At 41.8% G+C, this 12855-nt stretch overlaps 1 protein-coding gene across 4 annotated transcripts in view; it reads left to right on the top strand.

Moving 5' to 3' along the window:
* The window catches only part of POLK (DNA polymerase kappa), a 922939-nt gene that overhangs the window by 352726 nt on the left and 557358 nt on the right, over window positions 1–12855 (top strand). For 3 of the 4 annotated variants that reach the window (XR_013607050.1, XM_078675231.1, XM_078675232.1), the window contains exon 3: window positions 8500–8654. The exons of the other annotated variant lie outside the window; for it this stretch is intronic. Coding sequence is in view for 1 of the 3 variants with exons in the window: in XM_078675231.1 (XP_078531357.1) it covers window positions 8517–8654 (138 nt within the window). In the remaining 2 variants the exon portion in view is untranslated. The remainder of the gene's footprint in view (window positions 1–8499; window positions 8655–12855) is intronic. 4 annotated transcript variants of the gene reach the window in all.

The following is a 12855-nucleotide window of genomic DNA, read 5'->3' as shown; positions in this document are numbered from 1 at the left end:
AAAGCAGACCTACTCGCTTTGTGAAAGGGTGAGAACACCAAAATATAAAAATCTGGCTAATTGGCCTTTTCAAGGTATTGGCACAACAAAATACCTAAATGTGACGTATTGTATTTGCCAACAAATCAACACAATAATTTATCATGAACCATAATCCAATGATTTATTTATATATATATATATATATATATATATATATATATATATATATATATATATATATATATATATATATATATATACATTGCAATTTTTAATCATAATCACTGTCACATACATACCGTAAAGCATTTTTCTACAAAACAACCATACAGATTTAGAGTCTTTCCAACATTCTTCAAGCCACAAAATGCAGCCAGAAGAATAAACAAAAGGGGTCTCCGAACTCCGGCTAAAGAGAATGCAGTTTTAGCTGGGAATGCTTTAAACATAATGGTAAGCTGTCCTGGGGTCATGAATTCAGGGAGCTCAGAGACTTACTACAACTTTTTAAAAATATTACTAGAGGGGCTGCAGAGCTCCCTGCACCCACCCACAACATTTTAGAATGCTTGGTGGTGCCATGCCCCTTCTAGTAGGACACCATGATCATAAAGGAAAATCTTTTAAAAAAAAATTTAAAAAGTCATTGCAGAGCCTAATATATGGTGCTTCCCAGCTGGAGCAATGTATGTGAAATGACTGGCTATTCTGCTCATTTCACATTTGTGCTTTTTGTTTATTTTTTAATTTTGAGAGGCACTGTGAGACAGTTAATGGTCATAGGGACCCCATCCCCAGGGCTCGATGCATTTTACATCGGTGGAGAGGGCATGGGGACACCATCCGCTGAGACCCGGTGGCAGCAGTGTCATTGGGACCCCATCCCTCAAGACATGGAGTTGTTCCTTTCCTGAAAGAGCACAGACATGGAACAGAAATCCAACTCCCTGCCCGTGCTGTCCTGGGCAGGGAACATAGGTTTTCTCCCCCTGGTGGGAGCAGAGAGGAAAATGCTTCTTCCGGGCAGGAGCAAACCAGTGCAGCCGGCTTCCGCTATACCCGCGATGGTCCCAGACAGGGGAGCCGGTGGGAGTGCGAGGGCCCTAGGGCTCCCCTCATGGGCACAGGCCTCTTATTGCTGTGGGTGTCCCGGGTAGGAGGATCAGGGCACTCACTGCAATTTGTATTTGCTTAGGCCCTGGCTGATAGGATCCCCAGGGCGATGTAATGGCTTGGGGAGAGAGGGGTGTTGCACACCTTCCTTCTCTTTTTACATGAAGCAGCCTGTGTGTTGGTGTCTATGGGGCAATGTAATGGCTCAGGGAGGGGGAGGCTGCAGGCCCCATCCCATTAAATAATAAAAAGGCATCCCAACGACCCTGGCACACCCAGGGGGGTGGGCAGGATTAAAATTGAAAACGGTAGGGTCACACCAGGCTAAGGGGGTCAGTGTATCCCTACCCTGCCCTCCCTGTATTTATTTATTTTTTGTCTTTTTTTAAGGACCGGGGACTGAGTCCCAGAGTCTTAAAACGACTTCTGCAAGAACTTTTTTGAAGTTGTGGTAGCCAATCAGATACTATTTTTTGACATGTTGGTTCCACATCTCCTATATATATCTACGTTTAACATTTTCTCAAACTACTCAACAGATTTCACAGCTCAAGATATAACATTCTGCCAAATGTGGTGTAATTCTGTTTAGCTGTTTTTGCAGTATCGCTGTTCAATTGTCCTATGGAAAATTGTATGTCGAACACACATTTTGGATTCCCACCCTTTTTATCAAGCCCCTGCTTGATGGATCACCCCAAACCTATCCAGTAAATAAGTCTTTCTGAAAACGATTCTGACTTTGAGTTCGGTGATACCAACACACTTCATGGTTGCTCAGCGTCTGCCGATAGCTTGCAGTTTGAGGCTGGTTTTGTGACCAGTATCTTATAACACTGTGGTCCTACTTCTCGATTGCTAGTGCAGGGTTTATTTAGTCTGTAAGTGCATATCATCATGCTGTGTACAGTTTTACGGTCAATACATTGACATTACCTTTCTATAAACCTGGTGTTTCTTGTGTTCAGGAATTGAAATCACATACTATTCACATAGCACGTTGTGATCATCTTGCTGTGAACTCACTGATATCCTGTGCGGGACGAGGTGGTTTGGGAAAAGATTCCCTGTCCGAGCTGTTGCAGCTTCATTATGTTTTAAAGACTTCAGTAAACCTGTAAAATAATGTTCAAAGATTTTTATGTGTACGTTACTCTTTACAACGAAGACCCTTATTTATATGCTTAAAATCATAAAGAAATGTATTGTTTTTATTACTTTGGCCACTACTACATTCTCAGATTTAGTAGGCCCCGAGAAATATATAATTATACACAGTGGGAGCATTGCGAGGTTTTGTCCATAAATAGTCTTCCAATTTTTTCGAAAGAAATTTCCTTATTTCAACAGTGCTGACAGATAAAATCGTCAGATTTTTATAAATCACAAAACCAGGTAGACCTCAAAAGAACTTGTTTACTAACCACTAATTGACATAGTCCCATAAATTTGTTGAAAATCTCTACATAGAAATCTGTGAGTATTGGAAATAAAAAAACATCAACCCTCAATTCCAGAAGTGAATTTTACACAGTTTTCAAATTGGCAAAGGAAATAAAACATTACACGTGCTGAATTATATGAAATAATCCAGAATGGTACTTACAATTTGCCCATGTTATACCCTGACAGGATAGCCCTATGGTCAGTTGATACGGAGGTGTATGCCTGTACAGATTTCTTTCCAAGACTCTTGAACCCTTCGGTATTCCCCTGGAGCCCAGGTATAATAAATATACACCTATAACTGTTACCATGTACGGTATAGGTAAGCTATGCCAACGTTTGCTTGCACATTCTAGCCTTGTGGCTATGAAGTAGCACATATGCTTAATTAGTGAAATTATGGTTTTTAGTGATTTCTTCCTGGGTATTCACCCAGTTAAACACGTTATATTTGCAGCAGGCTATGCTGTTTATAATGCAATGCAGAAATATTCAGAAAAGGAAGGTGCTGAAAGAATTAGAGAAGTTGATGTAGAGATAATGCAAGCTACATTTAAGGTTATTGACAATGGCATGCAAACGCTTTCCAAACTAGTGTACTCTATTGGCTCTATATTTGGCATTGCACCTTGTTATGGTACTTATAGAGCGCACTGTCACCAGACGGTCACCTTGCGGTGTCGCCTATGCGGTTTCCTGGCGCTGATACTCATACCGCTGTGGAACCCCTCCTGGCTTTCCCTGTGACGTATCCACTCCTGGGCACCCCCAAGGTGAAGCCAGGCATCCTTAGCGCTGTTGGGGCCGGTGTGGAGGCTAAGCAAGCTATTGCCCAGAGTTGCAGTGTGGGGCCCGTGATTAGAATAGGCACCGAGGCGAGAATTAACAGGTCTGAGGAAATTGAGCCCAAGACCCCACCGAGGCGGGAATCGAACCCTGGTCCCTGGCCAGAACTCTGCATCAGGGTCTGCCGCTCTAACCATTGAGCCACACTCCTCCACCTTGACCTTCCTAAAGCATTCTTAAGTTTTGTGCAACATGGACGGGTTCAGTTGTGAGCTAATACACAACTAAACTGGGCATCACAAACACTAAAAATGCCTAAGCAGCATACAAACAAGAGTGCCATATTCGAACCTTATAATTTGACTTACTCACAAAAATCTATGGCCAAGAAAGAAGCCACCTACACTCTAAGTATAGAAGAAATATAAAATGACCCATTTTCTGTACCAGAAGATCCCCATCATGTGACTCTTACATGGAGTTATCTCCCTGCCTATTACTGCCTTTCACTTTCATGAGTGTCGAGTATAAAACCTTAGGTTAGCATTGCACAAAGCCTTCCACCAGACATTATGGCACTCGCGCGCCAGACTTGACGGCCTCAAGGTTTTCCCGTGGGGAGCTTCTAACCCTCCTCCCAGGTAGGAATCCTGCCTGTGTAGGGCTTGACTGCTCGACAGTCTAATTCCATTCTCCCTACACCTGTCCAGGATGTGGCACGAGACTAGATATACTCAACTCATATGCCTCATCTTACATGAACCATTTAGGCCCCAGTAACAGCCTGACTCCATCGGAAAAAAACATTGCTCTGTGCTCTGCTGAATGCAAGGTCCCTAATCAAGTACAGCACAAAATTCAATCTATTCATGGAGTCACTGCAACGGTCTATTTCTTACAGCCCCTCAATATACTCTTAACAGGCTGCAAATCTTGCAAAATTCAGCAGCCTGACGTTAAAAATGCCAAAATATCAGTCTTTTTCCTCAGCCATTAAGAATTTGCATTGGCTTCCAATCAGACAGAGATGCACTTTCAAGGCTCTCTGTATCGCTTACAAAGCTTTTAATGGCTCAGGCCCGGCCTATTTACAACATAGTTTTAAGTGGTATAAACCAGTCAGAACATTGTGTTCAGCTTCAGCTAAACTTATTGCTGTTCCCAGATTTTGACTGTCCACTTGGGGCGGCAGGAGTTTTTTTCTGGGAATGACAAAGTCCTGGAATGCCCTACCATCTGCTATTTAAAATGCCCCTAACTTGCTGAATTTTAGGAAACCGCTGAAAATCTGGCTTTTTAAAACTGGTTAATTCTATAGACATGTGTATTTCTTTGTCACTCTAACCAGCGCCAAGACATCTGCGGATATTTGCACGCTTTACAAGACTCATTAACATAACATGTATGAGAGTTATAGTTTGAATTTTACTGTAACACCCAAGGCAATCTCGCATTTATAAGTACAGCTGGATGTTCCAATCCTATAGGTCACACACTCCTATTCGATGCCATCACTGCACAGAGCCTGTTACCCTTTGAAGCCAGGTTTAAGCTGTAAATTATTGACTGCATCCATTTATTTCATACTAGAATATCGCACGCTCCTATATAATGGTTCCTATCTGTTATTTACAAATGAAACCTGCTGTAGAATGGTAAGTGGCTAACCATATTTGTTAACTGTATCAGAAACCCTAAAATGGTGTGGTATTACTTTGTATCCACCCCCTGGAAGGGTTCTTTAAATGTTTCTTAGACCAAAATGGATATGGATGATATGTGTCTTGATAAATTAAACAAACGTATTGAGATACTTTCGTATAAAGAAGTCCTCTTAACTTAAGCGGTGCATACCATTGATTTATACACTGCCTGCTCTGGATCAGAGATTTAAAAACTGTTGCAAACCCTTTATCCTACTCATTTTGTAGAATTAGTGCACATTATCTTCCACTTATTGAACACAAGTGGCAAAGTGCACTTATTCCAAAGCATTGGATCTGAATATTGACTGGTTTTTAAATTGTTTTTTGATTATTCCTTGGTTCTTCCCTTCACTGTTTTTGAGTTTGTTTGGTGGATTGTCAACAATTCTCTGTTTATTGATTGTGGCGTTCTCATCTTTCTCCTAGTTAAGAAATAAAAGCTAGATTCGATCAGCAGTATCAATTTCAATTATCCAACTGAAAAGCAATGCAGTGAAAAATGTGCATTCTTCTTTGGATATGAGTGGCTGATGAGTGAGCCTTGGACTCTAACATTCTTTAACCTAGATGCCTCACAGGGGAGACCAGTGTTTTTTTTGCAAGAAATCATCCTGAAAGTTCCTCTAGAGATGCCATCAATGGTCTCTATCACGATGAAATAACTACTTTGACTACTAAAGCTTATCCTCTAGCACTGCAATTGCCATTAGTACAGTTTTCTCAATACGATTGGTCATCTGTTCCAAAATCTGTACCACAAGAAATGCCACCGTCTCTGGGATTCCTGGATGTAAACGATCTGGTCCTGTGCATAGGCACATCCTCTGCACCAGCAATTGCCAAACCTAAAAGAATGGATCTTTGCTTTCACCATTCTTATGCCTCCTCAAGTGCCACCGCTTCTTGTTATGGAGACCACATGATCCCATCACTGATTGGGAAGAAATTAACAAAGTTCAAATCACTTTCCAGCATAAAAGACATAAAAGAGAAAGGATTGTTTCTGCTTTTCTGAAACAAAATGTAGAAGAGTGTGCCAAAAGGACAGTTTTATTTAAATGTTTCTGCTCCCAGTTGCATTAGTAAGAAATGAAATGCTTTGCCTAGTTTGCCTTTTTTACTTTAGCAATGCACATATAACTGTATGAGTTGTTCTTTATATATGCAGTGTTTTTATATATTAACTTATATATACATGTTATGATTTTCTCTGATTTTCTGATCCCATAAATGCCTCAAAATGCGGTTATCTCGAGAAACAATATAGGGATGACATGAACACTGTGAAAGTTCCTGTTTAAGTCTCTTCTGTTTTCATCCTGGGCTTCCTGTCAAATTCTTTTGTCTTTCTAGAAAATGTGGTGTTTTTAGACACTCGCAGAAATGTTGCCATCCTGTCTGCTTAACATTTAGGTTGACATATTTGATTGTTTTTTGGTATGGACGCTGCCTTAGCGTCATGGGCGCTTCCTGTGTTAGCTGACTTTTTTTTTTTTAGTTGTAGGAGCATATAATCAATATGTGAATCGAGATGATGCACTTATCGCTGTGTTTGTTCAATCTTGTTGATGCTTTAGCGTCTGTAAGTGTTGTTTTATTTTATAAACATAAGATACATTGGTGATCAGATACTATAATAATTCAGGTGTCTGACTATAGGGCAGAGAGACTTCGCGCTAGGACTATCAATCCAGAGGTCATGCCAGATCGCAGCACAAACCAACATCAGTCAGAGGCGACGCAGAGAGCAGTGCAGAGAAGTGGCCTTCATCCTGCCACTGTTTTTCTTTTGCGGGCAGAGCTGCCATTTGAAACAGCTTAGTTGCTATTTTCTTAACGAGATCAAATAGATTGTGCGATCCATCTTAAGAACCTCAAACAAGAGTCTTGCTGTTTACTGCTTCTGCTAAAGTTTAGCTTAGCAGCTAGAAATAGCATTAGGGTGTTGTCTAACATTGTCAGAAATGTTCTTGCTATTTTTGGTGACCATGACATGCATTGCGTGTGGTTCCCGTTTAAATTGTATGCACAAGACAAGGATTAAACATTTAAAAATACCTCTCCTGTTTCCTATATTGCTTTCTTGAATGTGTTATTCATTTACAAAAGAGGGTTTGATGTCCTACTGTGTCCCTGAACTCATCTTGTAGGACTGAACATTACCAGAAACACTTCCTGTGCAGTATTGCTCTGTGGGTTGTGTTTGGGTTCCAGTCCAATTGGATTTCCAATTCGTATTGGTGCATTTACTTAGTCCTGTGCCTTTGGTTTAGAAATCCTACCCCTGCGGCTGTAGTCGGGAGGCTAGAAGGGAGGCGGGGTGGTGGTGTGTGGGGGTCCAAGATCTTATCAATGCCATAAGGTGTTTATTTTGTATACAGTGCATCCTTCTAAAGGTGTAATTACTTGAGGAGTCCCTGGGGTTCATGGCTCCTGCTGAGGTCCAGTTCTTTTTGACCAAGTATAAAAGCATTTGCTGAGCTCACAGCTCAAATGTTGACAGGTAGGGTTAGGTAATAGCAAAGAGTCAGTAGTTCTGCATGTGGAGAGCTTGTACGTTTATTTTTCTTTTTATAAATAACGTTTCCTACGTTGATTTTTTCTTTTATAAACCGTGTTTCCCACTCCCTTTCTGCCTTTGCTCATCTTTGTAAGTAAATAACAGGTGTTCATAGTACATAAGGCAATGATACTCAATTTACGAACCCCCAAGAATTGAAGTCTATATTGACTTTGCAGGGATGCAAACTTGTGACTTGCAGATCACCATATATTTTACCAGTGATACATTCTACCAGCATATATTACTATGGGCTCAATTAGAGTTAGCACTTTAGTGTGGAAGTACTCATACTATACGACTTCTATTATATTGTTCAAATACTTTTGCTAGGTTTGTATCTGTAGCATGTGGACTTAGTTATCAGTTTGGAAAGTATTGCTTATCTGTGCCAGATCAGGCTGAACCTCTACTACAAAGTGATCTTTGTGAAGCTGAATAAGTGTTGAATGATCACTCACATCTAAAATATGCAAATTTGGGTTATGATAGGCCTGGGAGAAAGTAGGGTTGATACTAGTTTGGGTGTGGATCATACATAAGTGGAGAGCTTGGATTTTTGTATAGATAATTTCCAGGTAGTAATGTGTTATGCAAAACCTATTATCTTGTGATTTACACTGTGCTTCCTGTCCCTGGGCCACAATCCCTTAAAATATTTAAAGTGATCTTTGGAAAAATGTCCACACACAAGACACACATGCTTGATGCCTCTCTGCTTTACAGCCGCACTATGATAGCATCACAGTTATCACTGGAAGGTGTAGTTGTTCACCGATATGCTTTGGAAAGGTTTCTTACCATGCTGGATGTGACTGCTTCTGAACTTTGCTGCATCTGGTTTATTTTAAACAATATGTTTTTATTTAAAGCAGGTGATTGACATGTTCTCCTTTTGGGTTGTAGGAGCAGAAGAACCAAGGATGGAGAGTTCAAAGAAGCACGATGCACCTTCAGGAGACGAAGCCTTTCAGTTTCGAATGGGTCTCAATGACAACAAAGCAGGAATGGAAGGCCTGGATAAAGAGAAAATCAACAAAATCATAATGGAAGCCACAAAGGTGTGAACTCTGTAGCATGCTAACTATACTCAAACACAGTTGTTTTGTTGTACACTAATTGTATTGAATGAACAGTATCCCGAGTCAGCATTTATTTTTAGCGAAAATTTATTTCTTGACTGGATGGGCAGTGAAGTTCCCTGCTGGGCAGAAAAGTCCAAATCGAGAGGGATTTAATCAAGTAATCACTTTCAACCTGAACATGCAGTTAAATGGCTGACAGATCATTCTTCCACTCATCACATCGTTAGTGCCTCAGATCCCACTACAAAGGGTGGTTGTATAATGTCTCCTTCCCACCCCCTTCATACATGGTGCCCACAAATGACTATATCCCCCCACACCCTTCCCCCCCCACACACATACACACACAAACACTGCCCATAATTCGGTCATACAAAGGCAGCTCTAATTGTGAGCGGTGCTCTTTAACAGCCAGTAACTAAAGCTAATTTAGCAGTTGAAGATGTCAGTAGCAGAGGTGTGACCAGGTTTGAAGTAAGCATATCCCCAAACACATCTAGTCCCACCCCCTTATCTGCTAGCAGTGACAGATAGTGAGTCTTAAAGGCAAGCGTTTCCACCACCAGGTGCCTTTGCCTGTATTTGCATAATGTGCGGTCCTTACTTTAAGCCTAATTCTTGTCACACCATGCTGACAGTAGTAATTGCCCTCAATGACAGGAGCAGCAGATGGTTGTGTGATATCAGCATGGCATAACAACCACCACCATACTGATTCACTGCTCCATCTGGCAGCAATACAGAGACCTTTGATGCTACCATACCTAACTGACGTCGGAACCCTATAGACTCAAAGCCTTGTGGCAGTTCTTAGGACTATTTTCTATGGAGTTTGTAAGCAACACTAAGGATAAAAGCAGGGAATTCTCATATGCAAGCTCATGGAATCCTTGTAAAGGTCTTGAGCCCCAGGGAGTTAAAAAGGGAGAAGCTACTACCTGGTTACCTCTGATGAGTCCCACCTCCATCTTACTACCATCACTCCTCTCTGCCATGCCATGTGAAGATTTTGTGGTAAGTGCTGTTTGTCAATTCTTACATAATGTTTGTTTGTCAGGCCACACGTGAATGATGAATCGGGGAGACAGGCATCTCATTGACATTATCCCAACCTTCCCCCATGCCTATCAACTAGCAGATTGAGATGCAGTACTTTGGTGAAAGAAAGCTACTGCCACACATTTCCAAGATTTAAATATAGCAATAATGTTCAAACTACATACATAATTGAATAGGAAAGTAATGGAGGAAGTTTAATGCTATCATAACGCAGTTGCCATGTGAAGGCCAGGTGCCCATAGTGGAGAGCAGGGAGGAGGGAAGCCTTCATGACCTTCACAGTATGTGCAGCCGAAACGCTAGCTAGCTTCTTGTTGAGGTGAGTGAGAACAAATATGATGGCACCGGCTTTTCTTTTCAAGGTGGCTACATGGGCCGTCGGTTTGGAGGTCTCACTGAACCATGCCCCCAAAGAATTGTACTTCTTAGTTGTTTTATTGACCCCGGCACCCATGCACTATGTTAGAAATTTCTTGTTCTTGTGATGGGTAAAAATCAAGACTTTTGTCTTGTCTTGGTTGAACGTAAGGAAGTTTGCTTCGCTATAAGCCTCAGGGCTTGCTAAAGCCCAATTTTAGTGTGGTCCATTAAAACAATGTTGTCAGCATACTTTAAGATGTGTAAGTTTGACTGGCCTAAGTGTGGGAGTGCTAGGCAGCTGCTCTCCAGGAATTTGCCCAGGTCGGCTGTATATAAATTAAAAAGGAGGATGGCAAGGTCGAACCCTTGCTTGAGGCCGCCATCAGTTGAAGTTTTCGCAGTGACTGAGTTGGGACCTGTTCTCACACGAACCCACGTGTTAGAGTACATCGAGATGATCACCATTAGGAATTTTGCGGTAATCCCCCATTTGTTCAATTTTCTCCATAGGGTGGGTCTGTCCACCTTGTCAAATGCAGCACTGTAGTCAGTGAGGCAGCAGAAAAGAGAGGGCTGGCACTTTTGAGCTTCTCAGTGACTCAGAGCTGCATGCGCAGTGATGTTATCAATGGTTGAAGCAGATGCGCGGATTCCCGTCTGGAAGAATGACAGGACATCATTTGCAGTGGCCCAATCCTCTAGTTGTTGAAGGAGTATTCGGGTGTAGACGTTGGCCTCTACATCTAAAAGGGCTAGCAGAAAGTAGTTAGATGGAGTAGTTGGGTTCCCTTTTATAGAAATTGGACACCAAATGGAGCCCCTCCACTCGTCTGGTGCTTGCTCTGAATGGAAGGCTGGGTTGAAGAGGGGGGTTATCACTTTTGCTCAGTCCTCCAAGGCACATTTGAATATTCCAGCCAGAGGCCATTAGGGCCTGGGGCTCTGTTGTTTTTCATTTATTTTATAAGTTTGCATTCCTGGGCCAGCTCAACCAGTTTATACTGTCTTCCTGAGGGTAAGTCTGTAGTACCCCGTTTATAAATGCCCTCTATTACAGTTAACTGGCAAATGTATAATGCATTCACATATTTGATTCAAGATTCTTCTGGAACAACATTATTCCTGGAACAGTTGACAGATTTGAGTTTATTGATATGGTTCCAAAAGCGGGTTAAACTTGATTCCTGCTCTGGTGCTTCCTTTACTTCCCAAGTTGTTCTTTTATATTTCTTACACATATTAGCTGCTATCGTAGCTGAGTTTGCAGTGGGGTCATGTTTATAAATGACTGGATGTACCGCTGTTGGTGCTGCTTTTTAGAGTTTGCCCTGGAGTTTAGCTGTGGACCTCCAGGTCCCAGCAGATGGTCCCTTGGCTTGGTTATTAGGTTATCCCATTTGTGCTGTAGGACCTCCAGTGTTAAGGTGTCAAATTTTGTAATTTACCTTTTCCAGCCATTTAGCCACTTTTGGTATATCTTTAACTCTCCATGTGATCCTCCTGACTAACTTGGATGCTTCAGCGTATGTGGACTAACCCACCTCCCAAAGTATGTTTTCTGCTGGAACTTGCAGGTTAAGAGTTATAGTCAAGGGGTTATGGACGGTTTCCTGCCATTCCAGGATCTCAAAGTTGGTCAGATGATTTGCTAAGGATCCTGACAAGAAGACATACTCAATTGTTGAGATTCCCATGAACGTAGCGGGAAACTGGCAATGAGGATCTTGGCTCTTGAAGGTTCGTTACGCAGAAATTAATGTATAGGTTGCCAGAAAGTTGTTCAGTTTTGCCTGTTCTTTGGTTTTACTGGCTGAAGAGCTAATGATCTCCAGGTTCCTGATATTAAAGTCCCCTACTAGCAAGATTTAATGTGTCACAAACTCCAAAAAAGATCTTCCAGGCTGTTATAAAGTTCTGAATGGTGAGCATGTTTGGTACTTTAGAAGGGTTACAGTAGCAGCTTATTAATGGCAGTGGAGTTTCTTTGTGATTAATAAATATTCCTTTATTAAGGCACCTTGCAAGGCTGGGGAGGTTCAATTGAGGAGCGTGACTTTGATAGTGCAGGAATGTTTAATGAAGATTGAAAGTCCTTCTGATGGCTGGCATAATAGATTGGTGCATTTTCCTGAGGTGAAAAGCTTGTAGCAGCCATTTAAAACTGAGGGAGTAAGTGCCCATGTCTCCTGCAAGCAAATAATGTCATTTCTGTCCAGGTAGGTCAGTGCGGATTTTCTGGACAAAGTTGATCTGAGACCCGCCACATTCTAGGTTGCAATTTTGAGTTTGGGCCGTGGCTGGCCTTGCAGACAGCCTTGAAGGTAAGAGCTAGGAGCAAAACTCTGGGATGTTCCTGCATGGGTTACCCGGCTGGCTCCACCCGTCAGAGGAATGGCTGCTTCTTGTAGTGCACTCTGCTGTTCTTAAGTTGTCGCATGAGATTTCAATAATGTTTGCAGCTTTTGAGGCACTCAGAAGCCAGTCGTCAGTGGTTTCCCCATGCACCCCTAAGCACGCTCCTAAGTGGCCTAAGATGCTTCTTTTTGCTACAACAGGTAAGGATATTTCAGTGGACGTAGCTTTAGGAGCTCAATGGCCCATTCCTCGAAGATCCTTGCTTCGCTTTGTTATGTTATGTTATGTTACTTTATTTCTTTTATAGCGCACGGCGACTCCAGAGGAGCATCCCGGCGCTTTGGCAAAGAAAAACAGCATAGAAAGCAACCACACAACAGAAAAGAGCAGAAATAAAAAGACT

This window comes from Lissotriton helveticus, chromosome 2_1, assembly GCF_964261635.1.
Source record: "Lissotriton helveticus chromosome 2_1, aLisHel1.1, whole genome shotgun sequence".
Taxonomy (NCBI): Eukaryota; Metazoa; Chordata; class Amphibia; order Caudata; family Salamandridae; genus Lissotriton; species Lissotriton helveticus.
The sequence above is the reverse complement of the archived record's forward strand: the minus strand, read 5'-3'. Positions and strand labels throughout refer to the sequence as shown.